At 44.6% G+C, this 26,443-nt stretch overlaps 7 protein-coding genes across 13 annotated transcripts; 5 read left to right on the top strand and 2 right to left on the bottom strand.

Annotated features, from left to right (window-relative positions):
• The first annotated feature begins 3,739 nt into the window (after positions 1 to 3,739).
• LOC108050635 (transcriptional repressor CTCF) lies at positions 3,740 to 6,641 on the top strand. 2 transcript variants are annotated; one of them, XM_017132407.2, is made up of 4 exons: positions 3,740 to 3,861; positions 3,981 to 4,376; positions 4,435 to 6,347; positions 6,407 to 6,641. In XM_017132407.2, the coding sequence occupies exons 2-4, from the start codon at positions 3,983 to 3,985 to the stop codon at positions 6,500 to 6,502; spliced, it is 2,403 nt and encodes an 800-aa protein (XP_016987896.1). In that variant the 5' UTR covers positions 3,740 to 3,861; positions 3,981 to 3,982; the 3' UTR covers positions 6,503 to 6,641. The 2 variants fall into 2 exon arrangements, with proteins under 2 accessions (XP_016987896.1, XP_016987897.1); XM_017132408.2 differs by having other exon boundaries at positions 3,740 to 3,865.
• A 205-nt stretch (positions 6,642 to 6,846) lies between these two features.
• LOC108050636 (geranylgeranyl pyrophosphate synthase) lies at positions 6,847 to 12,780 on the bottom strand. 2 transcript variants are annotated; one of them, XM_017132410.2, is made up of 7 exons: positions 12,446 to 12,780; positions 12,084 to 12,238; positions 9,464 to 9,572; positions 9,141 to 9,401; positions 8,979 to 9,081; positions 8,779 to 8,906; positions 6,847 to 8,162 (listed from the first exon to the last, which is right to left on the bottom strand). In XM_017132410.2, the coding sequence occupies exons 1-7, from the start codon at positions 12,509 to 12,511 to the stop codon at positions 8,004 to 8,006; spliced, it is 981 nt and encodes a 326-aa protein (XP_016987899.1). In that variant the 5' UTR covers positions 12,512 to 12,780; the 3' UTR covers positions 6,847 to 8,003. The 2 variants fall into 2 exon arrangements, with proteins under 2 accessions (XP_016987899.1, XP_016987898.1); XM_017132409.2 differs by having other exon boundaries at positions 9,464 to 9,608; positions 12,446 to 12,779.
• Positions 12,781 to 13,226: 446 nt separating this feature from the next.
• LOC108050638 (signal recognition particle 19 kDa protein) lies at positions 13,227 to 13,951 on the top strand. Its single transcript, XM_017132413.2, has 2 exons — positions 13,227 to 13,404; positions 13,475 to 13,951. The coding sequence occupies exons 1-2, from the start codon at positions 13,340 to 13,342 to the stop codon at positions 13,893 to 13,895; spliced, it is 486 nt and encodes a 161-aa protein (XP_016987902.1). The 5' UTR covers positions 13,227 to 13,339; the 3' UTR covers positions 13,896 to 13,951.
• A 127-nt stretch (positions 13,952 to 14,078) lies between these two features.
• On the top strand, positions 14,079 to 15,575 carry LOC108050637. The gene has a single exon (XM_017132411.2). The coding sequence runs from the start codon at positions 14,214 to 14,216 to the stop codon at positions 15,429 to 15,431; it is 1,218 nt and encodes a 405-aa protein (XP_016987900.2). The 5' UTR covers positions 14,079 to 14,213; the 3' UTR covers positions 15,432 to 15,575.
• A 481-nt stretch (positions 15,576 to 16,056) lies between these two features.
• On the top strand, positions 16,057 to 19,483 carry LOC108043604 (major facilitator superfamily domain-containing protein 8). Of its 4 annotated transcripts, none has more exons than XM_017122382.2 (6): positions 16,057 to 16,132; positions 17,449 to 17,728; positions 17,784 to 18,290; positions 18,349 to 18,500; positions 18,562 to 19,161; positions 19,229 to 19,483. In XM_017122382.2, the coding sequence occupies exons 2-6, from the start codon at positions 17,537 to 17,539 to the stop codon at positions 19,407 to 19,409; spliced, it is 1,632 nt and encodes a 543-aa protein (XP_016977871.2). In that variant the 5' UTR covers positions 16,057 to 16,132; positions 17,449 to 17,536; the 3' UTR covers positions 19,410 to 19,483. The 4 variants fall into 4 exon arrangements, with proteins under 4 accessions (XP_016977871.2, XP_016977870.2, XP_016977872.2 ...); XM_017122381.2 differs by having other exon boundaries at positions 16,058 to 16,101; XM_017122383.2 differs by having other exon boundaries at positions 16,078 to 16,139.
• LOC108043606 (RNA-binding protein lark) lies at positions 19,470 to 22,202 on the bottom strand. Of its 2 annotated transcripts, none has more exons than XM_017122386.2 (4): positions 22,048 to 22,202; positions 20,915 to 21,718; positions 20,573 to 20,811; positions 19,470 to 20,034 (listed from the first exon to the last, which is right to left on the bottom strand). In XM_017122386.2, exons 2-4 carry the CDS (start codon positions 21,614 to 21,616, stop codon positions 19,917 to 19,919), a joined length of 1,059 nt encoding a protein of 352 aa, XP_016977875.2. In that variant the 5' UTR covers positions 21,617 to 21,718; positions 22,048 to 22,202; the 3' UTR covers positions 19,470 to 19,916. The 2 variants fall into 2 exon arrangements, with proteins under 2 accessions (XP_016977875.2, XP_016977874.2); XM_017122385.2 differs by having other exon boundaries at positions 20,915 to 21,797; positions 22,048 to 22,200.
• Positions 22,203 to 22,781: 579 nt separating this feature from the next.
• Positions 22,782 to 26,433, top strand: LOC108043607 (N-acetyltransferase eco). The gene is made up of 2 exons (XM_044457657.1): positions 22,782 to 25,941; positions 26,000 to 26,433. The coding sequence occupies exons 1-2, from the start codon at positions 22,892 to 22,894 to the stop codon at positions 26,199 to 26,201; spliced, it is 3,252 nt and encodes a 1,083-aa protein (XP_044313592.1). The 5' UTR covers positions 22,782 to 22,891; the 3' UTR covers positions 26,202 to 26,433.
• Positions 26,434 to 26,443: the final 10 nt, after the last annotated feature.

The raw sequence follows: 26,443 nt of genomic DNA, 5'->3' as shown, positions 1-26,443 counted from the left end.
CGGCTTCGGCATCCAAGATCCAACATCCAGCGGCGGCATCAATATATAATCAGGCCGCTCCGTCAGCCTGCGGAGGCGATGTCCATAAAACTGGTTGCAAACGCACATAAACCATTTAAGCCGAAAAGAAATCGGCGCGCTGGCAACTCTAACGAGATAAACAACTCGAACTCGGAGCGCAGCGGAGCCCACTTTGAATGGTATGTATTTTGTGTTTTTTTTTTTTCTGAATTTCGGTGCGCTGCTGCTCGTAGTTTTTTGTGTAAGAAATCGATTTGGCTCTCGGTTATATTTCGCCTTTTCGAATTGGAATTTCAAAGGGGCCGCATTTCATTTCACAAAGTCAAAACAGTTAATTTATATCATGTCGCGACTACTGGTCTTACTGATTTTGCATTTTCGACACAGCTCCGGCTACCGTCTTTCGAAATTGAAATATGAAAATGAAATCAATTTGGGGCCAGAAACCTGATTAGCACCCCCCACTGCAGGCGGACATCGGATTGGGCATAGAAGATTGAAGTCGAGATTGGCGGCGAACGGAATGGATGAGTCTTGGATTTGGAAAATCAAGAGATCCCAAATTAGTCACATTATAAATGTACATACAGATATGTGCGGCCATAAATTTGCGTATATCTCCATGGCGTTCATTTACTGAATGGATCTGAAATCGAAAATGAAATTTCACACAGAAAAAAAAAAACTAAAGATATGACTTATTTTTAAACTATCTGTAAGGAGATAAAGTAATGTTTTTTACATTACATTTATTACATTTTAAATTTGTAATTACGTTATATTTAGATTCGGATAAACTTATATTTAGAAAAAAAAGTTAGTCTTGACAAAAATTTTTAATATTTTTCCTATTGTTCCAAGAACATCTCAGAAATTGGTAAACAAATCTTCAATTAAATTTAAAACTTTTCTCACAATAAAGACAGTCCTGATAATATTTAATTCTTTACTAGTGTAGTATTGTAACTTTATAAGCCTCTAATCTAATCTAAATGCAAATATTTGTCATGAAAGGACATTAAAGATGTGTTAGTATTGCCAACATTATATGTTTTGTGGGAATAAAGTGTCTATAATTAGTTATTAAAAATAAATAATAAAAGGCTTTAATGAGTACGAATTTTTTCCTGTGCATCGAACTATGCTGGATGAGATGCGGGGGATGGAGATGGCTGGCCTTGACGCTGCGGTGCGACTGCGTAACTGAGTAGCCGCCGCAGGACAGCCGCACTGCTGACACCGTCACCGTCACCGTCACCATCACCATCAGCATCAGCATCGCCATCCCATCAGCAGGTGCACCAAGTCAGCCCGGCTCAAAAGGTGCCGCTGAGCCTGAGCTAATTTCAAATTACACACTTCATTCGCCCGGGGAACTGGGACAGTGTATGGCGGCGACTGCGATTGGGATTGAAAACGGTATTGGTATCGGGACATGGGGTTCAGTAAGCCGCTTTTGAAGCCAACCACAATTGACAAGCGTGCCCCGCACCGCACCATTCCGCTCTGATCCTTGAGATCAAAGTCGCCGGCCGCCCGCACGCTCGTTCCTCGCTCCTCGTTCCACCATCCTCCATCCTCACTCCTCGCTGCTCAATCTCGATCAACCCAATCCTCCAGTGGAAAAGGTCCGATGTAGTCACTTGCCTAACGGTCGATCGATGGGCTCGTAATGTGCGTGCAAGATGGATTTTCGGGCACCGTGGGTGTGGCTTATTTTAAAGCAATTAGGTCCATAGTGAAGCGTGTCTTCGTCTCTGATGTACGAGGACACTTTCGACTATTGTCCGCGCCCCTTTCATCTCGCCCGCTAACAGATCATTTGAGCCGGCCATTTCGAGCCATTAAATTGATTAGTTGCAGCAGCGGGGGACGCTTGGAAATTACTCAAATCTCGTGATTGATACTTTACGGTGGCACTTATGCATGCTGTTAAGCAGCAAGGACTTTACAAATCGAATGCTGTTGTGTTTGTTTGGGGACATAACAGTTGACAGTTTAATCTTAAGCGCCTAAAATTGGTAACTAACTTGTGAAGTTAAGCTTTTTGGAATAAATGAACTTTTTTTGTTTTTACTACAAAGTACTTTATACATAATATAAAGATACATTTAAACAGCCGATAGATCGATTTTCGTTTAAATTTTTTAAAGACATCCCCTTTTTCAACTAGATGACAGCTCTATAAGTACAAGGCAAGTTAACCCACAGATAGAAATAAAAATAAAAACCTCAAAAGAGACATTTTAAAAAGGTTATTTAAAAATTATATTAATTAACAAAAAATTAATATAATATGTATTTTGAAACAATTTAACAAGGAGTATAAATTAGACCCTGGGTAAGAAACTTTCTGAAATGCAGAAATGAAATTTTAGAGCTTGAATGCCATTCAATTGGAAATTCCAACATTTGACCATTATTTTTCCAGAAAAAGAAAATTAATTTTATTTTTTTCGGGTTTAGATAATTTTTCAATAGTTTTTTGTTCTAACTTCTGGGAAATTTGAACGACAGCCAAAAGAGTGACTGTTTTAATAAGGGGTTACCTCATGATTTTTTCCGAAAATTCAACCAAAATGAAATTTTTTTACTGTGAATGCCAATTGATTAAAATTTTGTAACGAATTCCACAAGGTATCAAGGTATATTCCAACATGTGACCATTAGTTTCCAGGGGTTTAATAAGTTTAATACTTAAGTTATTATACCCGTTACTCGTAGAGTAAAAGGGTATATTGTATTCGTGCAAAAGTATGTAACAGCTAGAAGGAAGCGTTTCCGACCCTATAAAGTATATATATTCTTGATCAGGGTCACTAGCCGAGTCGATATAGCCATGTCCGTCTGTCCGTCTGTCCGTCTGTCCGTCTGTCTGTCCGTCTGTCTGTCTGTCCGTATGAACGCTGAGATCTCGGAAACTATAAAAGCTAGAAGATTGGCATTTTGCATGCAGATTCTAGGAGTTCCTACGCAGCGCAAGTTTGTTTCAAAAAGGTGCCACGCCCCCTTTAACGCCCCCAATCGCTTAAATACGATTTTAAAAATTTAAATATTTCGGAAAAGTAAAAATGCAGTTTTATTGTGTTTATCAATACCTATCGAAATGTAGAAGAAATTTTTCAAATCGGACCATTCGTTAAAAAGTTATGCGTGATCAAAGTTTCTATCTCCATCTCCCTCGCACTCCCTTTACTTGAGTAACGGGTATCTGATAGTCGGGGCACCCGACTATAGCGTTCTCTCTTGTTTTTTTCCTGATTTTGGACAATTTTAAAGAGTTATTTGTTCTAACTTCTTCTAAATACGAAACACAGCCAGGCAAAAGTCATTGGACTGCATTTTAACAAGATTTAAAACTTTTTATTTTTAGTATTTATTGATTAAACTCATATTTAGGAAAAAAAAGAAAGTCATAACATTTAATAGTGCAGCCGTTTTAAATTCAAAAATTATTGAATTCACGGTAAAAATGTATTAAACATAAAACATTTCATTTTCTCTTAAAACCGTTATTGATTAATCAAATATCTGCAGAGATAAATGCTAAAATCGAAAATAACGGTTATCAGCACTTGAAACCACGAATAAAACAGGAATTGGTACACCTTTTTTCATAAATCACAGTGCGCATAAACGTAGCAATTGCATACATAGGCATTCCAAACAGTGGGCGTATCGATATATCGATAACTACATCGGAACCCTCTCTAAATGATGCTATATGTCGCCATCTTTTATTAGAATTGGGCAGCTGTTTCGCCTGAAATCGTAAAATTAAGGCAAATAACGAATTCCGGCGTCCTTTTCAACTCCTTGTTTATTAGTAATTAAGTGCCGGCAAGTAATTAATGAACGGAGAACTTCGATTGATCTTGGCGAGAAATCGATAGGCGCCCTCTTCAGGGCCCCCGATCCGCTGTGCGTCGCCACTTCTAAAAAACCTTGTTTTTGTACAGAAATGCCGAGGAGAGGGAAAAAGGACGAGGACTCCGAGGATCTGCAGTCCTTCCTCAGCAATTTCCACAAAGAAATTGAGGGCAGCAGCGATGACAAGGTGGTGCACACAATCCTGAAGGCCATTCGCGCCGAGGATGGCGATTTGGACGAGGAGGAGGAGCAGGACGCGGAGGCTGGCAAGTCGAAGCCGGAGGAGGAGGAGGAGGCAGAGGAGGATGCGGAGGAGGAGGATGACGACGACGACGACGAGGATAAGTACTTCATAGATGACGAGGGCAACTGCTACATCAAGACGACGCCCAAGAAGCAAAAGGAGCTGCAGAAGAAGCTCAAACAGGCGGCAGCGAGGCCCGGAAGACCAACACGTTCCGTGGTCAGCAAAGCCACCAATAAAGGTGGGTATCCGTTGGCATAGATAACACTCTGATCACTTACATGCCTCTTTTTCCTTAGCCATCAATCTACGCCCGGCCAAATCGCCACCAAAAGCCGCCGCATCGAAAACTTCACCAGAACGCAAACCCATCAGCGTTCGTCCAGCGCGAGCAGCTGCTGTCAAGTCCAAGCAGATTGATTTACCACCTCCAGCGGCTCCAGCTCCCAAAGTACCAGCCACCAGGGGCAGGCCCAGGAAGAACCCCGTTGTACCTAAACTCGAACCCATGGATCTTGAGCGGGAGATCGAGGAGCTGGTGGATGATCCTGACATCAGTTCAGTGGTCAGCGATCTGGCGGACTATGCAGTGGACAGTGCTGCCGTAGAAGCAGCTACCTCTGTCCTAGAACCAAACGAGAATGAGGTGTACGATTTCGAGGACAGCGCTGCTGTAGAGACGGCAGATGATAAAAAGGACCTGGACTATGTAGTGAGCAGCAAGGAGGTGAAGCTGAAGCCAGCCGCCCAGAATGCGACTGCCTCGGGAAACAAGTACTCATGCCCGAACTGTCCGTACACGGCCAACAAAAAGTTTTTGATCTCCCGCCACTGCCGGAACCACGATGTCGTGCCGTCCTTCAAGTGCTCCATCTGCGAGAGGTCCTTTCGAACGAATGTGAGCCTGCAGAACCACGTGAACACACACATGGGCAAGAAGCCGCACAAGTGCAAGTCTTGCGAGAGCGCCTTCACTACCAGCGGCGAGTTGATCCGGCATACGCGCTACAAGCACACCAAGGAAAAGCCACACAAGTGCACGGAATGCAGCTACGCCAGCGTGGAGCTGACCAAGCTGCGCCGCCACATGACCTGCCATACGGGCGAGAGACCATTTCAGTGTCCGCACTGTACCTACGCCTCGCAGGATATGTTCAAGCTGAAGCGGCACTTGGTTATCCATACTGGCGAAAAGAAGTACCAGTGCGACATCTGCAAGTCGCGATTTACGCAGTCCAACTCGTTGAAGGCCCACAAGCTCATCCACAGCGTGGTGGACAAGCCCGTCTTTCAGTGCACCCTCTGCCCAACCACTTGCGGCCGGAAGGCTGATCTGCGCATCCACATCAAGCACATGCATACCTCGGACCAGCCGCTCTCGTGCCGGCGTTGTGGCCAGCAGCTGCCCGATCGCTACCAGTACAAACTGCACGTGAAGTCCCACGAGGGCGAGAAGTGCTACCGCTGCACACTCTGCAGCTACGCCTCGGTCACCCAGCGCCACCTGGACTCACACATGCTCATCCACCTGGACGAGAAGCCGTTCCAGTGTGGACAATGTCCGCAGGCCTTCCGCCAACGCCAACTGTTGCGCCGCCATATGAATCTCATTCACAACGAGGAGTATACGCCGCCGGAGCCGCGCGCCAAGATGCACAAGTGCCCCACCTGTTCGCGTGAGTTCACCCACAAAGGCAACCTTATGCGGCATATGGAGATGCACGACAATTCTGTGAATGCTCGCGAGAAGCAGCGCCGCCTGAAAATGGGCAGAAATCTGCGTCTGCAGAAGGATGGCACTGTCGTCGCGGTAGTCAAAGAGCAAGACTTCATGGAATTGGACGAAGACGGTGATGAGGACAATCCGGAGAGCTATGACCTGGCTGAAATTGAACCGGAGAACTCAGAGGAAGAGAACATTGAAGAGGAGGAAATCTTACCTGACAAGCCCACACCCGTTATTATTAACAAACAGGCCAGACTTGCGGGCTCCGACAACCAGCCCACGATCATCAATCGACGCCTTCGAGCCCACGGCAGCACCAAGACGTTCCATATCAAGGAAGAGCCGGACAACTCGGACTTTACAGTGGAACTTCAAGACGGCGGGGTAATGGTCGTTGAACTAGTTAACGGAGACGAGGAGGTGGTGGTTAAACGCGAACCGAGCGCAGCCTCCAAGATTAGTGCCAGCAACTGCTTTGGTTTCGAGGTAGGTTTAAAAACTAGTCTTGATTTCTGATCCATTAGTTAAAACTTTTTCTCATTTAGGAGGATGATGATTTTGATGAATTCCCGGAAAACGAAGTTACTGGAACTTCACAGGAGTTTCTGCAACTAATGGATATGATTGAGCAGGATACTTAGTCCCCTGAAAAACAAAATGTGGAGGAAAGTAATTAAGACTAACTTATGTACATACCAAGGATACGATAACGATTACACGTTACATTGTTTTCTAATTAAATACAAACTAAAAATGTTTAAAAATATATTTCACGGGTAATTTTGAGTTTTTAACCATAAATTTTGCAATTTTTTTTTGTTTTGCTAAAACGAATTCTGAACGTTCAGATTAGATTAGATTCTAAATGATTTAATGCCAATATATCGAAATAAGCAATAATGTATACCTTCATTTCAAGAGCCCAATTTTATTTTACCTGTAAATAGCCCACAGCGATTAATTATAAAGGATCCCAAACTCTTAATTTTTAGTTGACAACTTGGCATAAATATTTATTTAAATACATACATATTTCAATGTTTTCATTAGTGGTATATGGGCAAAATGTTAGGTGCGCTTGCGTTTGTTAGCTGCATCCGGGCGTGCACTGTAAATTCTCGGCTATTAGTTGTCGTTCCTACCATAAAATGTTTGCATAGTTTACAATTTGTTTTCATTTTCTCTTCAGCAATCTGGTTACTCCTCTTGTTCTTTTTTGTGGTTTCTCTTGCCGTTTTTTCAAGTGTATAACTACAATAAAAATATATATTTATATATAATATGTATATAATTTTTAGGTGGTGCAATGTGCAAAAATCTGCTGTGCAGTGCATCATTATCATTATTTCAATATATAGTTGTTTTCTTTTTGTGTTGATTTTGTAGTTGTTGCATAAAACGTTAACAATTTGTCGTTAATAGTACGTATGTATACGAATTGCCTTTGTATAACAATTAAAATGGAACAACGTCGATAAAGGAAGTGCACATTGAGTTCCGAGTGAGTTAGATTGAAAAATGACACTTAGAAATCGAAAATTGCTTGCAGAATCGAGTTACGAATACGAAACACACTTAGAAATACAAGAGCTAAAAAATTGCATATCCTATAATTAAGTTAATGCTCCGCGAGATTTGCTTGACCCCATTCGCTGGGCAAAGGAAGAAAACTAATCGAGCCCCCGACTGTCGTCGTGGCCCCGTAACTAACTACGTAACTTTAAAGCGAAATTAAATTAAATGTAAACATAAACAAATTCTTGGAAAGCTGTGCTATGGCTCTTTGCTAGCTCACTGATAAGCTTGGCTTATATCAATTTACTTTTGGCTTAACAATTTTCTGTAAGGCTGCTGTTGGTTTTGTTATCCATCCCCATCCTTTTATTTCCATTTCTATCCTTCCATTTCCGTTTTCATCGCTCTAGTTTTGGTTGAAAGTAAAGGGTTCTCTGTGGGTTTTCCGGGTGGCAAAGGGGAACATAAATCTCAGAATATCTTCAGCTTCTGCAGGAAACGCAACAGGGGCGCACTGAGGCAGGCGGGCGTCGACTGGCTCCTGGCCTGCTGCTGTCTGGGATTGGCGGCAAAAGAGGCTATGCCGTTCGCAATTCACGACTGCTCCCTCTTTTGCCTCTTTGGCTGCTAATTGCAATTGAGCGTGTTCTGGTTGGGGCTGCTGCGTGAGACGTTGTTGTGATTGATCTGGTTCGACTGGGTGATGCTGGCGCTGTCGCTCGTCTTCCACGACAGCAGCTTGTTGAGGAGTCGGTCCATGTACGGATTGCTACCCAGCCGAGTCACCTGTGTGGAATGAGAGCTATTAGCTGGGAACAAACAACTTAGTTTATGACCAATGATGGGGAACATATTTATAAGTTAAAAGTGGGAGGATAACTCCAAAAACTAATCTTTTATATTCACAATTCATCCACAATATATATATATTTTTTTTTTTTTTTACTTTTATAAATGTGGAAATTTTATTCTTAAGATTAGCACACTGCTACCCAACTGGCAGCTTAATCTAATCGGTTTTTACAAAAATTATACAATAATTACAATACAATAATTAGGGCAAGAAGTAAATTCGTAATATATATATATATATATTTTTTTTATTAATTAAAATGAGTTAGGTAATGTTGCTAGGTCAAAACTATCCACAATATAGGATTTTAAATAGCTATACCTTTAACATATTGTTTTCATTAATTAATTAGTTCTGTAGTCAAAGGTTGATTCCTATTAACTCAAATGAAATGTTTTTTTTTAGATCGGTCGAACTTTTTGCTGAACTAAAAGGACATATTTCACTCAAGCGAATCGTTTGCACGTTCATTTACAGACTAAGAAAATAAGTACCTAATATGCGTTCCTAGGAACTATTACTACCCATCACTGGTCTTTGACAACTAACCTCCGCCCGCGCCTCCGCATCGAGCGTCTCCAGAACCTTGCGTGTATACTGAAAGCTGCCCAGCTTTTCCAGCAAGGTGATGCAGTACTTCTTGACCTCAATGTCGTGCGTGCGCTGGCGTAATATGTCTGTGGATACAAGCATAAGCCCCAGCTTGATGAGTGGAGAGCCTTTGGGTGAGGTCAAGACGTTGGACTTACGTAAAACCTGTTTATCCTGCTTCTGGGTGCGAACCGCATGGATTACCGGGAAACCGAACTTGCCCTCCGTCAAATCCTCGGCGAAGCTCTTGTTCTCCGTGTACTGTAGGGAAATGTCATTAATGATTAACTGATTTGTGCACATCCATTCCTTCTACCCACCTCCTTTAGACTCAGATTGCAGTAATCGTCGCGTATCTGAAAGTACAGGCCCAAAATAGCCGTCAACTTGGAGTAATCCTCCTTGTTGGAGCTAAACAACTGCATCAGTCGGATGGCCAGCATGAAGAGGCCGCCAGTCTTGCGCACAGTCATCATCTTGTAATCGGACTCTGAGGGACACGTGAAGCTGTCGCGCCAATAGATCTCCATGCCCTGTCCCCGATGTAGTTCCAACAACTGTTCCGTGTACACCTTGGTGGCCTGCAAGAAATGCGGATTAATTTGCATTCCCCTGAAAGCTCAATCTCTGGTTTCCGTCGTACCTCCGGGTGTCCCAGCTGCTGCACCTTCTCCAGTGCCAGGAACAGAGCGTAGTTGGCCGCATTTATGGTGCTGGCCACGCCGTAAATGGAATGCGCCACCGGCACACCTCTGCGAAGGATCGAATTGTCTTCAATATCATCAATGCTGTAAGTTAGTATCAAGAACACATATGTAGGAGCAGTGAGTTAATTGTGTCTAAGGCAGTTTAGTCTATTCTACTTTAAAATAATAAACTTTTATAGATTTTAGTATAACATGTTTGATTTTTTTTAAAGAAATATTTGTACATATGTACACTTGAGAAGCTCAACTTTCAGAATTTAATGGTAGAAAGTCACAAGCAATCTGTTATATCAAAAAAATGATGATTTCTGCAAAATTTAAATAAAACTTTATAAGAGGCTCATATGTCGATATACTTATGTATAAAATTTAAAGCAAAAATGATGACAAACAAATATGAAAAAGAACCATATACATATGTGTTCGTCGAATTATAGTCGAATGAAATATTTGCAAGCTTAAGTAACTGTTTATATAGTCAGCATTCCGATTCATTTGAAAATACGATAGTTTACCAATCAGCAGATGTTTTTGTTAATCTATAAACCACAAATTGCAGTACATGAACACGTACGGAATAAGAAAATATGGGTTTTTAAATAGAATTTCATAATTCAAGCGTGAATAAAGTGAGGGAAAATCGTCACGTGTCCAGCACCGATTCCCCCGCAATAGGTGTGTCCCCCCCTCCTTTTGTCAGGCTAAACATACATATTTATGAACATACGGTGGCCCCATAATAGATGTGTAAATTTAAGCCTCGCTTAAAGGCCGCCATCGCTTCAATAACTACGGTGCCCGGCGGGTAAAACGAGCTGGGCAGCCCAACATTTGCGTAATTAAAAAATGTTTGCGCTCCGCCAAAGCTGGCAAAGCCATTGGTAGGGAATATGGATGGTATGGGACGGGATTGGATTGGATGGTACGGTACGGTTTGGTATGGCATGAAGGCGTGGGCGTTGAAGCGACAACGCACAAAGGGGCTGGGGACATGGGAAGGATGCGGGGCACAAGGAGGCTGGATGGTGTTGGGGAAAATGAGGAAAAAGGGGAAAATAGTGGGCGTGCTGCGTGGCAAGAGTTGTGACAATGCCTGTCGACTGGCGACGGGCTGACTAACTGACAATGGGCATAAGTGCATGAATGACGGACGGACGAGGGTCGGGGTACTTGGGCAGGACTGACTGCTGTAACTGCTGGCATCGTTGTAAAACTAAGTTTTTGCCAATATGAAAATGCATTACTATAAAAAGTACGAAAAAAAAAAACAACTAAGAACATGCAGGCCACTTGGGGGAATGAGAAGGCATCCAAGGAACAATGCTGGGGATTTTAAGCAGAATTAAGGCCGTTTCTGAGTGCTTGCCTTTGAATTGGAGGCGACAGGTGGCCGGAGGCAAGACAAGATTAGCCCGAAAGCGACATGAATACTTCCTTGGCTGCTACTCATAGATAGGCGAAAGTCCCTAGCCACTTCGACTCAGTTTTACTGACTTTAATTGAAAAGCCGCAGACACTTCAATTGGCCGAGCTCAAAGTTTAATTGTGGCGTTTCGTTGGCTCTCTCATTGCCTTGCTCACATTTTACCCAGTGGCCCTCTGGAGAAAAATCTAAATAATTTATGCAATTTCGGATCCGGCAATGGAATGCAAAGAAATTCAATTGTAAACAGAAAAAGCTGCGGGCTCATGATGAAATTTGGAATTGATTTGAGGCTAACACGCACTCTGCCCAAATAACCAACAAACGTCCGAGAACATTACTCAATATGGCCAAATCAAATTGGGGGAGAGGAGTGAGTCACCATCCGAATGATAATGCATAGAATTTTATGTGTGCGTTATGGAAATGAACTGCTGATGATGATAAGAACTTCTCGAGCGAGCATATGGCGAGCATTGCTATATATTTCGACTAGAGGGGAGGTTTTTTTTCCTTCATCACTTCCACAAGAACTTCACACATGATTAGACATTTAACTGGAATCCATCTAAGCAAAAGCAAATAAACTAAATGTATACAAATACAGGCTGTCCAAGTGTGAAAAGAGATTAAACATGCAGGAGAAGGGGTGAAAAGGGGGTCGGGGTTTTTTTGGGGTACAAACAAAAGGTAAACAAAGCCAAGCAATTCAGAGCAGAAAACACAGGAAGGCAAAGGTCAAAACTTAAAATTAAAACGCGCTACATTATTAGTTTACATACAAAATCGACAGGTATTTACATACGGTTTCCGTCAAATAATTAGCACAGGGAATTAATATGGTTTCATGGGGTCGTACATTGGTTTTCTAATTGTAACAAAATGTTTATGTTTCAATTTATTTTATAACATGAATGTTTATTTTTGTACAATATAATATAATTTAAATTTCAGTAAGTTCAAAAAGTAGTCTTGAACTGGACAATGTAAACTTTCTCTGACAAAATTCTAGTGTATATACGATAAAAGCCGACATAAACGACATTATATTACATGTTGAGATTTATTGGCATGCATTTTAAAGGCTATTAATCTGACCGCAACTGTATACTGTATTTAAATGATATACTCACAGCAAACTGGAATTGTGCAGCATCTGCACAATGTCCCCGATCTGCGCCAACTTTTCGGCCGGTATGAGCAACCAGTGATTGAAGGCCAAGGCCAACTCCGAGCGGAATTGCTTGCCAGGAATCTGCTGTATGTATGTGAAGGGTTGCAGCAGAATCTGGATAACGTTTAACCATCGGGCGCCATGTGGGAGTGGGTTTTTGTGCGTGGGCCACATGTAAATAAACCCCAAAATAAGTGGGTTGAAGAAGCAGAGGGCGAAGGAGAGCTGGTTAGTTGGTGTTTTTTCGGGGGGGTGGCCGTGGTGCCACTTTCAAATGTCAAAGTTCAGGGGTCCGGAAGGATTAAGCCGTGGGATAAGTACCTCATCCTGCTCCTTTTGCGTTGATTTATCTTTGGTCTTCTGCAATATGCTGTTCAGTTCTTCCATTGTTGTTTTTGTTGTGGTTGTTGTTGCTCTGCCGTGGCCTTGCGAATATGCTTTTGTTGTTTTGATTGCGGGGGGTGGGCGAACGCGGGTGGTGGCGTGCTTTTTGTTTACCGCTTGGCTCCGCGACACGCGTGACTAGAATTGTTTGTGAGCCGCTCGTCGACGGTTAAACTCGAATATTCGCGTTTTCCGCTCGGATCAAGGCAAATACTCCATGGAATGGCCAAAAACAGACTGTTATTAAAGTTCTTCCGCGGCCTGCACATTAGAGGTGGGAGGTAATCGATACAATCATCGATACAATCATCGATACAATCGAGGGTGCTTTTCGGGGAATCATCGATTGCTCCAGGGATGCACATTCAAGTCTAGTAAAGTTGAGGGAAGTGTTTCACTAAAACATAAAGAAAAATACTCAAGCAAAACGTTAATATTTTTAATATCTTAAAAAAAAGTGCATTTACAATAATTTGAAAAAACTCAAGTATATATATACTTGACATGTCATATTATTTCGATTTCTGTCACTAACAAATTGGACAATGGTTATTCAATTGTTATTTCGTACACTTGAGCCAAGGCTGTTTATCTCCGAGGATTGCATATTAAATATTTGAAAAGTTTTGAAGTACAACACTAATTTATTAATTATAAAAAAGCCATATTTGGCTTGAAAAAAAAATCTTCGGTTAATATCGATTACTCAGTCTTGCTCGCCGTGCCATCCCTATTTCAGTCCAGGTTGCCTGCGTGGAAAATAGCTTTCTAGCTTACTTTTTGTTAATTACACACAAATTTCACTCATAAAACAAAGAAATCCTTACGAAAATGGCTGCGGCAGTACCGATGCGAACCAACTGGAACTCGAACATAAAACACAACGAGATGGAGCGGTAGCAAACACATAAAAACGAGCAAAACAAAGTCCGAACTCACATGTCCCCATTATTATTGTTATCACAGGTGGATATGCATCTATCCCGCCTACATCAACAGCAAAAGAACTCGTCAGGAAGGCCGCCGGCTGCCTAAGGAGAACTGCGTGGACAATCCCACTTATGTGGAGATCCGGGACGTGCTGTCCGTGAGCAACCTGCAGTTCCTGATGGAGAACATGAAGTACTGTCGCGAAAAGAGCAGCGAGCTTCAGTTCCGTGGCCGTTTGCGCGTTCAATTGCGCAACGCTGACGGAACCCTTTACAATAAGGACTTTCCATCACGGGAGTCCATCATGTTGCACATCGCCAGCAAGATCCCGCAACTGAAGACGCGCCAGAACAAATCCGGCGACTCGTACCACCAGCAGTCGCAGCCACAACCCAGTGCATCTGGATCCGGAGGTGGTGGCGGTGGTGGCAAGAAGGGAAAGGGCAAACGCCGCTGATAACTTCGGTGGTTTCTTGTTAGTTGGTTTCTTTTGTAATAAATGCTGTAGACAAATGTTATTTGTTCTGGGCCAAGTTCAAGTGCGGGAATTCGGCCTTGGCACGCCTAAGTGTGCCAAAAAAAATCAGCATGTAGAACTCAATTGGAGAACCCAGTTGGGAAATGTCTCAAGATCACACGAAGTCAGCATAAATTCCGGCGAACTAAAATATAGAATCAACTGTCAGTCACGAACATCTACGATTTCACCTGGTCAGCGTTATAAAATCGGTTGGGCATCGCAAATGAACAAACAGTTTGACTTGAAGCACCCACAATGACGAAGGGAAAGAGCAGCCTCTGTGGCTGTATGGTTATACTTGCATTTGCGGCTATCCATCTGGCCAACGCTGTTCCCTCGACGACCACTACCACTCAATCCCCATCGACAGGGGCCACCTCCACAAAGGCTACCCGCCGCGTGAATCCCCTCACGGAATCAAAACTCGAGAAGAATTGCAAGGCTCTTTGCGAGCACTGCGGCTGTTTGGGTTTCTACTGCGGGGAGGAGTGCCTTTGCGAGTGTAATGACGACAACTCGGATACTGAGTGCATCCGCACTATGCAGACGAACGCCAAGACGCTGAATATGCCCTTTGAGATAGTCATCCAGGGGCCAAGTAGCAATCGCTTTGTGCGCAACGCCCAGCAGTTTGAGCAGAAGCGGGATCTGGTGACCAGAAGTGCGTTTGGTTCAGGAAAGGCCTTACGAAATCGTCGCTCTAACATCACCATCTACAAGCCTTCCAAGAAGTCTGCTCCGCAGCCCAAAGCCAATGCCCTAGAGACGGCTTCCAAGACTTCGGAGCTGGAGCTGGCCAGGCACAAGAGATCTGTGGATCACTTGGAGTGGTTTAATGACTTTGCCAGCTCACTGGTGCGTCCCTCGCCGTTGGGTACCCGAGCTCAAAAGCAGCAGCGTGAGTCCAGGCCATCGGGCTTCAAGCGCCAGGCTGCTTTGGAGGAGCCCGCTCGTCGGGAACCTTGGTTCCTGGAGCAGGCTGCTCCGCGTCTGACTCGTCCCGCTCCCCTGAAAAAGGAGCCAGCTTTCCGGAAGACCAAGAAAAGTCCTATGTCTCGTAAGATCACCAAAAGTAAAACCCAACAGGAGCAAATTCGCAGAGAGCCGGAGCGGGAGATTCGGCCACTTCGTGATGCCCTCCAGGTGGTGGAGCGGATTCCCAGGGTGCTTCAGGATACAGTGAGTCATCTGTCGGCAGATTCCCGAAGTGGAGATGTCTTTAGCCTGAACATTATGAACGAGGCCTTGCCCCAGCAGAAGGATCGCGAGGATGAGGAGCCTAAGCCCCGAAGGCCAAGTGCCTCCTTCCGGGATGTCCGGCGTAATGAGATCGTTCCAGAGGCTGTGACCCTTGCTGCCCCAATGGATCTTCCTGCCCGAGCTCCCCTTCCCATCCAGCCAGGTGGTCTCCTGCTGCCCTGGTTACGACAACGGCGACTGATGCGTTTGCAGCAGGCCCGGGGAAATCTGTAGAGGAAATTAAATTAATCCAATCCAATATTTCCTACTTTTATTATTATATATTGTTGTATATTTTTAAGACGTCATTGGGTCTCACAAAATAAATTTACAATTTTGTAGTTCCTGCAGTTGCAGGAATTTTAGGAGCATTTCAAATTTTCTGTTTTTAAGCTTGTCATTTGTGAAAAGCTAGACTTTGAAGATACTAAACTTAACTGGAATGCGATTATAAGTTCATGCAGTTACTGGTTTAGTTCATAAATTTATTTTTTCCCTAAAAATTTAATTTATAATCATATTCACTATTTTTTTCGACTTTTAAAAAGTAAATGCCCACTTTAAGGATATTATATTTTATATTTTTTTACATAATTCCAGGAAAAAACAATTTTAAATTCCAATATCGGTTGCAATTTTTAAAATTATGAAATTTTCAAAAGGTATTTAAAGTTTAGAAATGCGTAATTCGAGAAAAAATACGTTACTGCAGCAACAATTAAACAATTTATAAACATATCCATAGCATACTTTCGGGCTAAATGTTTTGTGGGGGGCCTCTCTTTTTAGCCCCATCCCGCTCTCTCCCGACGCCTCCATCTGATTTGTTGGCAACACGACGTGCGTTTCTTTAGTCTGCCGCGACCGTTCATCTTCAGTGGTTGTCGCCGTTCCGCTGCAACAGGTAGTTGTGACTCCGAATCTGAACCCAATTGGTAATAGGTGCATTCCCCTACGTGCTCGAAGCCTTACAAAGGGATTATAGAAAAAGGGAGGATCAGCGGAAGGGGGTTACATTTTCTTCTTACTGGGGAGAAATATATACATATATATATATACCCATTGGGAGCAGTGCAATCTGACCAGAGAAAAGCGTTTTGGATGATGTGTGTGTTTCAACGATACAAAAACCAAGAGAGTAAAAGAGTAACAACAAACGGCGACAATGCCTGAAAAGTTAATACAAAACAAAAGAGTATATCATTTATTTATATAGATGCGTGTACAAAAGCAACACAGTAAATTGTCGTGCGCCGGCCAAATAAGTTCAAGTGCCAAAATAATTATAAATCAAAGAAGAGAGTAATACAAAGCAACTTTTCAGTCTAACGAAACCAAAGATCAACGGTCGCTATCCAATATCTAGTATTCAAAAGACAGTGAGTGTATGCGTGTCGGAGAACCAAAACGAGAATCTGGCCTCTCCACAAACAACAAGTGAGTGAATCAATTGGAAACATATAATCAATCTGAAATTGATTTACGTGACTTTCCATTGAGAAACTAGGAAGTAGAACGTTTTCCCAATACCGATTGATATGGCTAATCGCTGCTACTCCAAAACACCTGTTGAGCTTGTTTTGTTTTAATTTGGTAACCACTAATTGTTACTATTTAAGAGCCTGTACTGGAGAAAAAATCAAGTGGTCTAGGCTTCTATTTCTCTGATAAATAAAATCATGTAATAAACTGGCGGGTTCTGGTCGAACCTTATCATGCCATATACATAAACGAAAAAAAAAACAAAGGCAAACTCACAGTGATAGTGACTTTTACTAGGGAATGCACAAACCCAGGCACTTGGTAACCGGTACCAAACCCGATTGCCTCTATCTTCCGAAATTACTGTGATAAGTTTAACCAACAGTTTCCGTATTTTCGGTAATTCTGAGTATAGTCTGGAGATAATCCACTTAATATTCAAGTTGCCAAGAAGACTCTGTTTGGGGTTTTACAAATAAATAAATTCACTATCCAAGTTTTAAAAATCCAAAGTTAAAAGTATTGATGTTCGAAGAACGATTTGAGTTTTTATAGTCTAAATTTAAAGAACTTTAAATACTGATTAACAACATTAAAGACTATTTAATTATTCTATAAAAAAAATTATTTTTTAGAGGAATAATATTAAAATCTATTTTTGAGAGACTGTTGAATATTTTACAAAAGTAACATTAAAATAATGTGTATAAGCATGTCTAAAAACTGACACAATCATTTACAAAATTCCACACAACTTATTCGAAACCAGATACGAAATGATTCAGCGGTGGTAAAATCCCACAAAGACTTCTATCACAACTAACGCACCCACCAAAATACAAATCAGCAAAACGACCATGGAGTTTGCACGACGTGTGTCCGCTCGCTTTGAAACCAAAAGACTGCCCGAGGACGTGGACGATGGCCTGGAGACACTGGAGGAGTACAAACAGCGCTGGCGCTCCGTACGAATCATCTACTTCACCATGTTTCTAATGTCGCTGGGCTTCAGCATTATTCTCACAGGCATATGGCCGTACCTCAACAAGGTACGTTTGTTATGGATGGCTCATCTACCGATTTTTCGTGACCATTACTCTTCAGCTAGATCCCTATGCGGGCAAGGAGTTCATGGGTCTAATTGTGGCTGCTAATCCACTGGGGCAATTGATCTTCAGTCCGATATTTGGATGGTGGGGCAACAAGCTGGGCAAGATTCGCCTGCCCCTGCTTATTTCGCTGGCCCTGTTCACCCTCGCCAGTGGCATATATTCCTCTCTGGAACTGCGTCCGGATAATGTCAAGTACTGGATGCTTTCCTCTCGGTTCCTCATCGGTGTTAGCTCGGCGAATATAGCCCTGTGCCGGTCTTATTTGTCGGCTGCCACGCGATTAAGTGAACGCACCCATGCAGTTTCAATGGTGTCGCTGGCTCAAGTCCTGGGCTTCATTATCGGACCGGCTCTGCAGGCGGTGGTAACACCGCTTGGCGAGCACGGACACGTTTGGCTATGGGGCATGATGCACTTCAACATGTATACGGCATCCGGATGGATTAATGTCCTGATGAGCATAGGCAACTTCATGATGTTTCTTCCCGGAGTGTTTGAGGTAAAACGAAATGTAACTTAGTTGAATAAATGTTGCGTTAATATGAACTTGTTTTTAGGAGCACAAAATCGCTGCCCGCGAAGTGATGGTAATGCAGGGCGGCACCTCGGAGGAAAGCACATGGAAAGGCATCAAGCCGAATTATTTATCCGCCTGGACTTTGATTGTCGCGTTCTTTGTGCTGGTATTTAACTTTGTATTGCTGGAAACGTAAGTTGTCTTAAACGAGAGTACTTTCCAAGCTGATTTGACTTTTTTCTTCGCTTTCCAGATTGGGAACATCCCTGACGATGGACATGTTCGCATGGACCGACAAAGAGTCGCTGTGGTACATGGGCATAATGATGACCACAGCAGCTGTAGTCTCCCTGATCACATTTGTTTTGATTGAACCCATGTGCAAGCTCCTTGCCGAACGCTACGTACTCATCTGGGGCGGTTTCTCGTTGATGTTCCTCGGCCGAGTACTCTTTGTGCCCTGGGGCCCGGATCCGCCCAAATTGGCACAGCCCTTCGATCCCAGCTGGAATATAAGCAAAAACGATTCTATCTTTTTGGGATGCCCGGTGACGACGCAACCGTGGTGTGCCGAACTGCCGGCCTTAACATTGACGCAGTTTATCATTGGATTTGCATTAACCTCTGTGGGATATCCCATTGGGGTGACTCTCATCCAGACCATCTTCTCAAAGGTTCTGGGACCTCGACCGCAGGGCGTCTGGATGGGTTGGATGACCGGTTCAGGCTGTCTGTCGCGCGTCCTTGGTCCTGTTTTTGTGGGATCTATCTACACCCGTTTGGGCACATATTGGACCTTCGGCGTAACCTCATTGATGATGCTAGTTTCAATGTTATTGCTCCACTGCAGCAAGTGAGTTTAGTTAACTTCTTCAATGGGGGTTTCCTGGTATTAATCACACTTTCTTATCTTGCCCCAGTCGACTGCTAATCCCACCGACATTTGAAAAGGCAACACCGGTGGAACTGCAAGAACTAAACAAGCCCAATGGTGGTAAACAGGAAGATCACTCACCCGAAGGCTCCCTTTTGGACAAGGACGAGCGCCATCCCTCCATTTCGTCCGAGCATCGCAGTCATCACTCCACATCCCACGCGTAACGCATGGGCTGCTTCAACGTCGCTGCAATACTGCCCCTTAATCTAGCTTTAAAATACAGGTTTATTTTTGCATATTTTTCGACTGCTTATGCTTTTATTGGTACTCGCAAAGTCTACTGTTGAATCGATTCTCTGTGGATGTGTGGGGGGAGCACGTCGTTGTCTAGTCTTTTAGGCATGGTTTGCTTATAGGGAGGATGCTTCGACAAGTGTTTCCATCTTCTTGTTTAAGTATACGAAATATGGTTAGTTTAGGCTTAGTAAAATACGCGTGGTTTACCAAGGCGGCAGCCACAAATGTGAAAAAGTCGTTGGCATCAGCATGTGCTGTTGGTGTGGTTGATGGTAGTAGGCCGCTGGCGACCAACAGAGCATCCAGCAGTCCCCAGCCGTCATCCTTAGGTTGCTGGCTGTGTTGTATAAAGTGTGGGCCATGGGTAGGGACATGGGCAGGGGCATGGGTAGTGCAACCGCCACTCAGCTGCTGCCGTTGTAGTAAAACTCATCTCAGTAGGGCGCATATCGGCGACCCGGAGGAGAGGGACCACGCATGCCGCGCGACGAAATCATGCGCTCGTCGAATGCGTCGCGGCTAAAGTCCTCGTAGCCGTGTGGAGTGGGCGAGCTATTGAGGAATAAAGTAACACATTAGAAACTGATTTATTGAGGTTAAAACTATAAATAGCTTTGAATCATTGTTTCAAATCCTAAAATATTCTAGCTTTGATATAGTTTAGTTTAATAGAAAAGAATTGAATTGAATGCAAATTTATGTAAGCACGTCATTATTTGTTATTAAAATTTTACCATTTTCTTAGTTCTCGTTCGCTAGTTTCATTAAGTAAACAAAGACCGACAAAGAACCTTCTAGAGCATTATTTGCAAGTAAAAATAGAGAAACTAAATGTCAAAGGCTAACAGCCGACTAGAAGTTTTTTACTAGACTTGAGAGCTTGAATAACTTCACATACAAATGCGGACTGGCTTTAGAAATGGTCTAATGTAGGTTTAAGAGTAGGGCAAATGTGTTGATTGCCTGCAATCTTTAGGTGCAGAGTGAATAATAATTCTCCAAGTGCAAAGTATCTTATACACAGGAAAAGACCTTGAGTCCTGCTCTGCTTTATCCTGAATACAGTCCTAGAAATCGATTCAGCACCTACCCGTAGCGACTCATCCCGTTGCTGCTGCGAGGCGGAGGCGGCGAGCGACGGCTGAACATGGTGTCGTATCCACGTGAGACGCTGCAGGAGCGCAGGCTGCCACTCAGCGGGGGCGGCAGGGGCATGGGCTCGCGGCGCGAGATGGGCGGCGGCGGGAAGTCGCGCATACGCGAAGTCTGGTAGCGACGCTCGTACAGATCGCGTGAGTCTTCGAAACGGCGGTCATAGTAGTCATAGTCCTGCGGGAAAGAAAACAGGTATTACATAAACGGCTGCTCAAGGAAAAGATGGAAACATGGCAAATGAATGATTTGATTGGGGGCAAATGGATGCTGAATTTACCCTAAAGCCATCCATGATGCGGTCACGCAGGAATGGCGGCGGCGGTGGTGGCGGCGGATACGGGTCACGACCGTACATGCGATCTCTGTAGCCACCGGCGCTGAGCGGTGAGGGCGGCTCGCGTCCGCCTCCGGCGCTGCCGTACAGTCGCGGACACTCTTTCGACCAATGCCCGGATCTTCCGCACCGATAGCACTGCTCCGGATCGCCCATGCCCGGCTTGGGCCGCACACGACTGGTCGACACTTGAACCTTGAGCGGCTGGCCGTCGACGACGCGACCGTTCAGCTCCTTGATGGCGTCCTGCACATCACCGACACAGTCCAGATGGACGAAACCATAGTTGCGCACAATGTCGCACTCGACGACGGTGCCGTATTTCTGAAACAATTCCCGCACCTCCGGCGCCCGCGTCTTGTCCGTTAGATTTCCCACGAAGATTTTCGTTGTCGGGGTATTGGGCGCCCGCCGGCTCTTGGCCGCCTCCACCTTGATGGCGAACTCGTTCAACGTGTAACCGTTCAGATTCTGTATGGCATCGCGACCCTGCTGCTCCGTCTCCATGTGGACGAAGCCATAGTTCTTCACCACGTCGCACTCGACGACGGTACCGTACTTCTCGAAGAGCGCCCGCAACTCGGTGGCCTGCGTCTTCTCGTCGAGATTCCCGATGAACAACTTGAACGTGCCGGCTCCGGTCATGGCGGCAGCGGGTTCCGCAGCGTGGTCGTCCACGGTTATTTCGTTTCTAGTACTCTGGGTGGGGGAATCCCGGAAATATGGCTATCTACGCGGCGGCGGCGGCTGCGTCGGAAATATAGTTCTGTATATATATATTTGTATATCGCGGTTGAGCGGCGACGGCGGCGGACAAACGCGTTACCTCAAGGGAAGAGAAGACAGGCAGGTTGTTTTCAACTATTTACGAGCAAGGGGAAACATTTAGGCAGCAGTACAAGGAGCGCGATTACCAGTAATCTCTACAAATTCCGGTTTTTTTTTTCTTTTGCGTTGGCCCTAACGCATACACAAAAAAAAGATGGCGGCGATTGGAGTTCACATTTTCTCACGGTTCTCGTTGCTTTCATTGGCGTGGCTTTCAAATGCGGTACGGATAATGCGGGGGGACTTACCTGATCTTCCGGGATGTAAATTAAAATTTAAATGCACAGCTTTTACAGTTTTTACTTTCCAAACAGGACTGTGCGGGTTGAATTTTCCAAATCGATTTGATTGATGTATCACAGTATGACCGTGTGGCTTTCGGAGGGGTGTGACCAGAGCTCACATCTGTTTAAATGTCCGAAAAATGTTAAGCTGCTAAATTTATTGAAAACCGGTAGAGCTACTTGATCACTGATTACTGATCTTTGTTCTTCTGAACAATCAAACACAATTTTTCCATTAAATCATAATTAAATTTAAGCTAAATGGGAGTCTTCTTTTTTTAAAAATACTTGCCGTTTCTGTGCAACAACTCAAAAAATTGTGGGAAAATAACAACAGACTTAATATAATAATAATATATATTATAATTATAATAAGATTTAAATGGCTTCCCTGTTTATTTGTATCGATATTTCATCAAGTATTTCATTATATAATAATTAGATTTACATAAGCTAAATGGCTTTAGGCGCCGTTTGTTAAAAAATTATTCGAAAATTACATTTCCAAAATAAATTGTGTTTCATTTTGTATCGATATGCCAAGCCAGAAAAAATGTAACATGTAGCAAGAGAAGGTAGCGTCCTTGTTTTGAGCTCCTTTTTTGTGATCATGGTTAACATTTTTAGATCATTAACATAGTGAGAGTGGCCGTTCCGCGAACTCCAAGCAGCTGATTGTTTTGACAAGTGTTGGTCAACACCAGCAGAACCCACGATCGGTTAGAATATTTCCAACACTAGGTAGCTAAAAAAGCGGGAGTCTCAGTTTGGACAAAATTAATGCGAAATAAAGGAATTGTGAGCCATCATGGAGACGCCGAAGGGTAGTGGGTGCTCCACGCGCCCCGCTCGCACGGCCACCCCGCGTCTCTCGGAGCGCAAGCGGCAACTGTTCGGCAGTCCGGTCTCCAGGCTGCGCAAGATAAATGACGACGACGAAGATGAGGACGTAGACAGTCTGGGAGTCTTGCCCTTGAAGCCCCATGTGGCGGCCAACAAGCAGGGCAGAAGCCTCTTCTCCGAGGGCACGAGGAAATTGAGGAGCAGCTCCAGCAGCAGTCCGGAAACCAACAAGGAGAACAAGAAAACCCGTGGAGGAGTCGTCGGGGCTGCCACCGCAGAGCAACTGCCTCATTTGTTTACCACAACCATGCGGCTAAACAGCAATAGCAGCAACAACAGTAGAAACAGCAGCCCCCGCACACCCAAGGTGCAAAGAAAACGGGCGGATTCGTCTATGTCTTCGCCGTCCTCTTTTGAGGAATCCCCATCCCCACGGAAGGAGCGGGCCAATCCCAGTCCCACAACGGCGATCAGGACCAGCTGCCGACGCAGCCCACGTACCTCTAATGCGCAGAAGAATCGGGAAGTGTTTTCTTCACCAGAAACTTCCATCCAAGCCACAGGAAGTAGACAAAGCAAGGTCAGAACAATTGGTATGGGCACCCAGAGTGCAACCCCTGCTGTAAAGTCTCCTAGAAGCAGGCAGAGCAACAATATAAGGACCACTGACCAAGTAGATACCATTAAACCGAAAAAAAAGAGCCCGGAGAACAGCAGTAATGGGCCAAAGTCTCTTGTTGAAATATCCCATTTGAAGGCCGAAGTAATCCCAATTGGTAAAACCTCCAAGAACAGAACCATAATAACGGAGAGCAACAGTCCCAAATCTGCCATTAGCCCATCAAGACGTGGACACTGGAAAACCACATCTACTGAAAAAGAAATACCTATTGTTAAAACCAGATCAGAGAGCTTGACCAGAAGCAGTGGAAGTCCATGTTATCCTACTGAAGCGCCAGCCTCTAATGACGATGAAAAGCCAATTATTGAAACCCCAACAGTGAATCTAGAAAATAGCACCAAAAGAACCGACTTCCCAGTTGAAGTGCCCAGTGATGTCAAAAATATTAAAACCACAGTAAAGAGCCTTGAAATCAGCAGCAGAAAAATTAAATACCCAGTTAAAGTGTCCGATTCGGATGAAGAAGAAAACATTCGTGTGCCCCTAAAGCGAGAGCACCCAGACACTTTATCCACCAAGGTTTCCTCTTCTACAGAATCCGACTCTGGATCGCCGCAGAGCAAGATGCGCAAGATGACGCTGAAAAGCAGTATTCCCACCATGGCCTTCTATTCCCACAGTGGAGCAACTGCTACAAAGTCGAGAGGCACGCCCACCACATCTAAGACTTCAATACGGCGAACGACAAAAACCTCGCCAAACTCCCGCCCACAACTGGGTATCAACAAAGGAGTAAGCCACAAAATACGCAAGCGCCAGGGACTTCAAAAAAGACTACCAGCCACAGATTTGAAAAACATCCTCAACAGTCTGAGCAACGAAAGGCTGAAGAACCTGATCACCACCAAGCGGGAGGAGCGCGCAAAGGTGGAGGAGGTGCACCAGATCCTGCGTAGTGCCAGGGATCCAATCAAAATGGCCAAACCATTAAGTGTGATTGAAGCTGACGATGCCAACAATAACAATAATATGCCAGTGACCATGTGGCAAGAAACATCCGCCGACTTCTCCGACCTCAGTGAGGATGAGGACAAGGCTCTGATCGATAGTCCCATCATTGAGTTGGAGCCCATTATACCACTGATTCGGCACGAGCCGGTCTACAATGCCCCGCCAGCCGAGACAGTGGATCTCAGCAAGCGCAAGTTCTTCAAATCCGGCCGGCGGAGCAGCACCTGCATGGAGGTAAGGATCACGGACAACATCCGAGCCAGTGTCAGCAATGGAAAGATCGCCCTGGTCCAAACGCCACGCCGGAAGCCACGGACAGTGCGCGTCAAGTCGGCAACGATATTTTCAGCAGAGCAGGCTACGGTGGATGCGATCCTGAAGAACTTGGATGACACGGTGATAGACGAGATTGTTGAATCAAAACCGATGGCTGTGTTCACGCCCATGGTTACGGAGGACACTCCCATGGACATAGAGCCCTTACCCGATATAATTGAGTATGCGCCAGAAATGACGGATGCTGAAATTGATCCCTTTGCTCTATTTCGTCAGCGTTTGCCCTATCAAACAGATGATCCCGACGTCGTGGAGCAGCAGAAAATCCTACTGGAGTTTCTCATTAGCAACAACATTTGCACAGAAGAGAATTTTGATATTTTCATAGCAAATCCGGACAACCACAAGGAGGAGGCCAATCGGATTGTTGATGATTTGTACATGGTAGTTAATAGCGAAGAGGCTGCGCAGGTGGTTCAAATGGAAGCTCTGCCGGAACCATTACTAGATAGCTTGCCACAACAGGATCCTCAAGCAATAGAGGATGTTCAGCCCAGGCTATTTCCCATATTCACGCAGCGCTTGCAGCCCGTTGTCCAGAAGTCAACGCGGCGTCGCCCGGATACATCCATGAGATTACTATCGATGGCAGCGGGGGGATCCAATCAGTACCAGATCGATGCGGGACAAAAGGCCTATGGAGCCCGGCAGTGCCAGCAGTGCGGATTGGTTTACACCGTTCACGAACCGGAGGAGGAGCAGCTGCATCGCGAGTACCACAACTCTATTCATGTCTTGCGATTCAAGGGTTGGATCGACGAGGATATTGTGGCCGTTTATCCGGAGTGGGCCAGCGATGGTCGTATCATTCGAATCAACGAACGCGCTCCGGCGGCCAGACTAGAGAGACTCCGGGACCTCATCGGGGTTGTGGATAAGGAGCTGGGCTACTCCTCGTACTTTCTGCCAAAGATCTTTGTGGCCTTCTTGGCGGTGCGGAAGCAGCAGATTGTGGGTTTCTGCCTGGTGCAGCCCCTGTCGCAGGCCCATCGGTTCATCCAAGTCGACGGCACGGACTACTTCAGCGAGGAGAGCTACGCGGCCAGGTGAGGATCTTTTAGATAATTTAGTTTTGTCAACATATAAACGTTTCCGCTTTTTCAGCTGTGGTGTGTCTCGTATTTGGGTTTCTCCCCTGCAGCGGCGCTCCGGGATTGCCAGCAAGCTCCTCCGTGTCGTCCAGTGCCACACTGTGCTCGGTCAGGAGATCGCCAAGGAGTACATTGCCTTCAGCACGCCCACCGACGATGGGCGAGCTCTGGCGCGCCAATTCACCGGGTTAGATAACTTCCTGACCTTCGACTAGTGATCGGGGAAACCGGCTATTGAATAGCTGAATTATTTTTGAGTTAGGATTGCTTCGGAACCTGTAATAGTTGATAAGAAAGAGCGATTACGTTACGAGCGGCAAGAAGGCGCGGTATTTCATTTTTTTCAATTGTGGGCCTGAATATGCCTGTTTTTTGCAATAATTTTGATTTCTCACCCTTGTTTTGAATCGCGTTATTTTCGAAAATATAGATAATTATTGTTTCATATTTGGCTTAC

The sequence above is a fragment of the Drosophila rhopaloa genome, unplaced genomic scaffold (assembly GCF_018152115.1).
Source record: "Drosophila rhopaloa isolate 14029-0021.01 unplaced genomic scaffold, ASM1815211v1 contig_163, whole genome shotgun sequence".
NCBI lineage: Eukaryota > Metazoa > Arthropoda > Insecta > Diptera > Drosophilidae > Drosophila > Drosophila rhopaloa.
The sequence above is the reverse complement of the archived record's forward strand: the minus strand, read 5'-3'. Positions and strand labels throughout refer to the sequence as shown.

What these genes read in the sequence shown, in the direction of transcription:
- LOC108050637 (XM_017132411.2), top strand. Translation starts at nt 14,214, where the DNA reads ATGACGAAGGGAAAGAGCAGCCTCTGTGGCTGTATGGTTATACTTGCA.
- LOC108043604 (XM_017122382.2), top strand. Translation starts at nt 17,537, where the DNA reads ATGGAGTTTGCACGACGTGTGTCCGCTCGCTTTGAAACCAAAAGACTG. An exon ending in TTCTTCCCGGAGTGTTTGAG is followed by an intron (nt 18,291 to 18,348) that starts GTAAAACGAAAT and finishes ACTTGTTTTTAG; the next exon opens with GAGCACAAAATCGCTGCCCG. An exon ending in TTATTGCTCCACTGCAGCAA is followed by an intron (nt 19,162 to 19,228) that starts GTGAGTTTAGTT and finishes ATCTTGCCCCAG; the next exon opens with TCGACTGCTAATCCCACCGA.
- LOC108043607 (XM_044457657.1), top strand. Translation starts at nt 22,892, where the DNA reads ATGGAGACGCCGAAGGGTAGTGGGTGCTCCACGCGCCCCGCTCGCACG. An exon ending in GAGGAGAGCTACGCGGCCAG is followed by an intron (nt 25,942 to 25,999) that starts GTGAGGATCTTT and finishes CCGCTTTTTCAG; the next exon opens with CTGTGGTGTGTCTCGTATTT.
- LOC108050635 (XM_017132407.2), top strand. Translation starts at nt 3,983, where the DNA reads ATGCCGAGGAGAGGGAAAAAGGACGAGGACTCCGAGGATCTGCAGTCC. An exon ending in CAGCAAAGCCACCAATAAAG is followed by an intron (nt 4,377 to 4,434) that starts GTGGGTATCCGT and finishes CTTTTTCCTTAG; the next exon opens with CCATCAATCTACGCCCGGCC. An exon ending in GCAACTGCTTTGGTTTCGAG is followed by an intron (nt 6,348 to 6,406) that starts GTAGGTTTAAAA and finishes TTTCTCATTTAG; the next exon opens with GAGGATGATGATTTTGATGA.
- LOC108050638 (XM_017132413.2), top strand. Translation starts at nt 13,340, where the DNA reads ATGGCTGCGGCAGTACCGATGCGAACCAACTGGAACTCGAACATAAAA. An exon ending in AAACACAACGAGATGGAGCG is followed by an intron (nt 13,405 to 13,474) that starts GTAGCAAACACA and finishes TTGTTATCACAG; the next exon opens with GTGGATATGCATCTATCCCG.
- LOC108043606 (XM_017122386.2), bottom strand. Translation starts at nt 21,616, where the DNA reads ATGACCGGAGCCGGCACGTTCAAGTTGTTCATCGGGAATCTCGACGAG. An exon ending in GCATCATGGATGGCTTTAGG is followed by an intron (nt 20,812 to 20,914) that starts GTAAATTCAGCA and finishes TCTTTCCCGCAG; the next exon opens with GACTATGACTACTATGACCG. An exon ending in AACGGGATGAGTCGCTACGG is followed by an intron (nt 20,035 to 20,572) that starts GTAGGTGCTGAA and finishes ATTCCTCAATAG; the next exon opens with CTCGCCCACTCCACACGGCT.
- LOC108050636 (XM_017132409.2), bottom strand. Translation starts at nt 12,511, where the DNA reads ATGGAAGAACTGAACAGCATATTGCAGAAGACCAAAGATAAATCAACG. An exon ending in AGCAGCTGGGACACCCGGAG is followed by an intron (nt 9,402 to 9,463) that starts GTACGACGGAAA and finishes CATTTCTTGCAG; the next exon opens with GCCACCAAGGTGTACACGGA. An exon ending in GCAATCTGAGTCTAAAGGAG is followed by an intron (nt 9,082 to 9,140) that starts GTGGGTAGAAGG and finishes ATTTCCCTACAG; the next exon opens with TACACGGAGAACAAGAGCTT.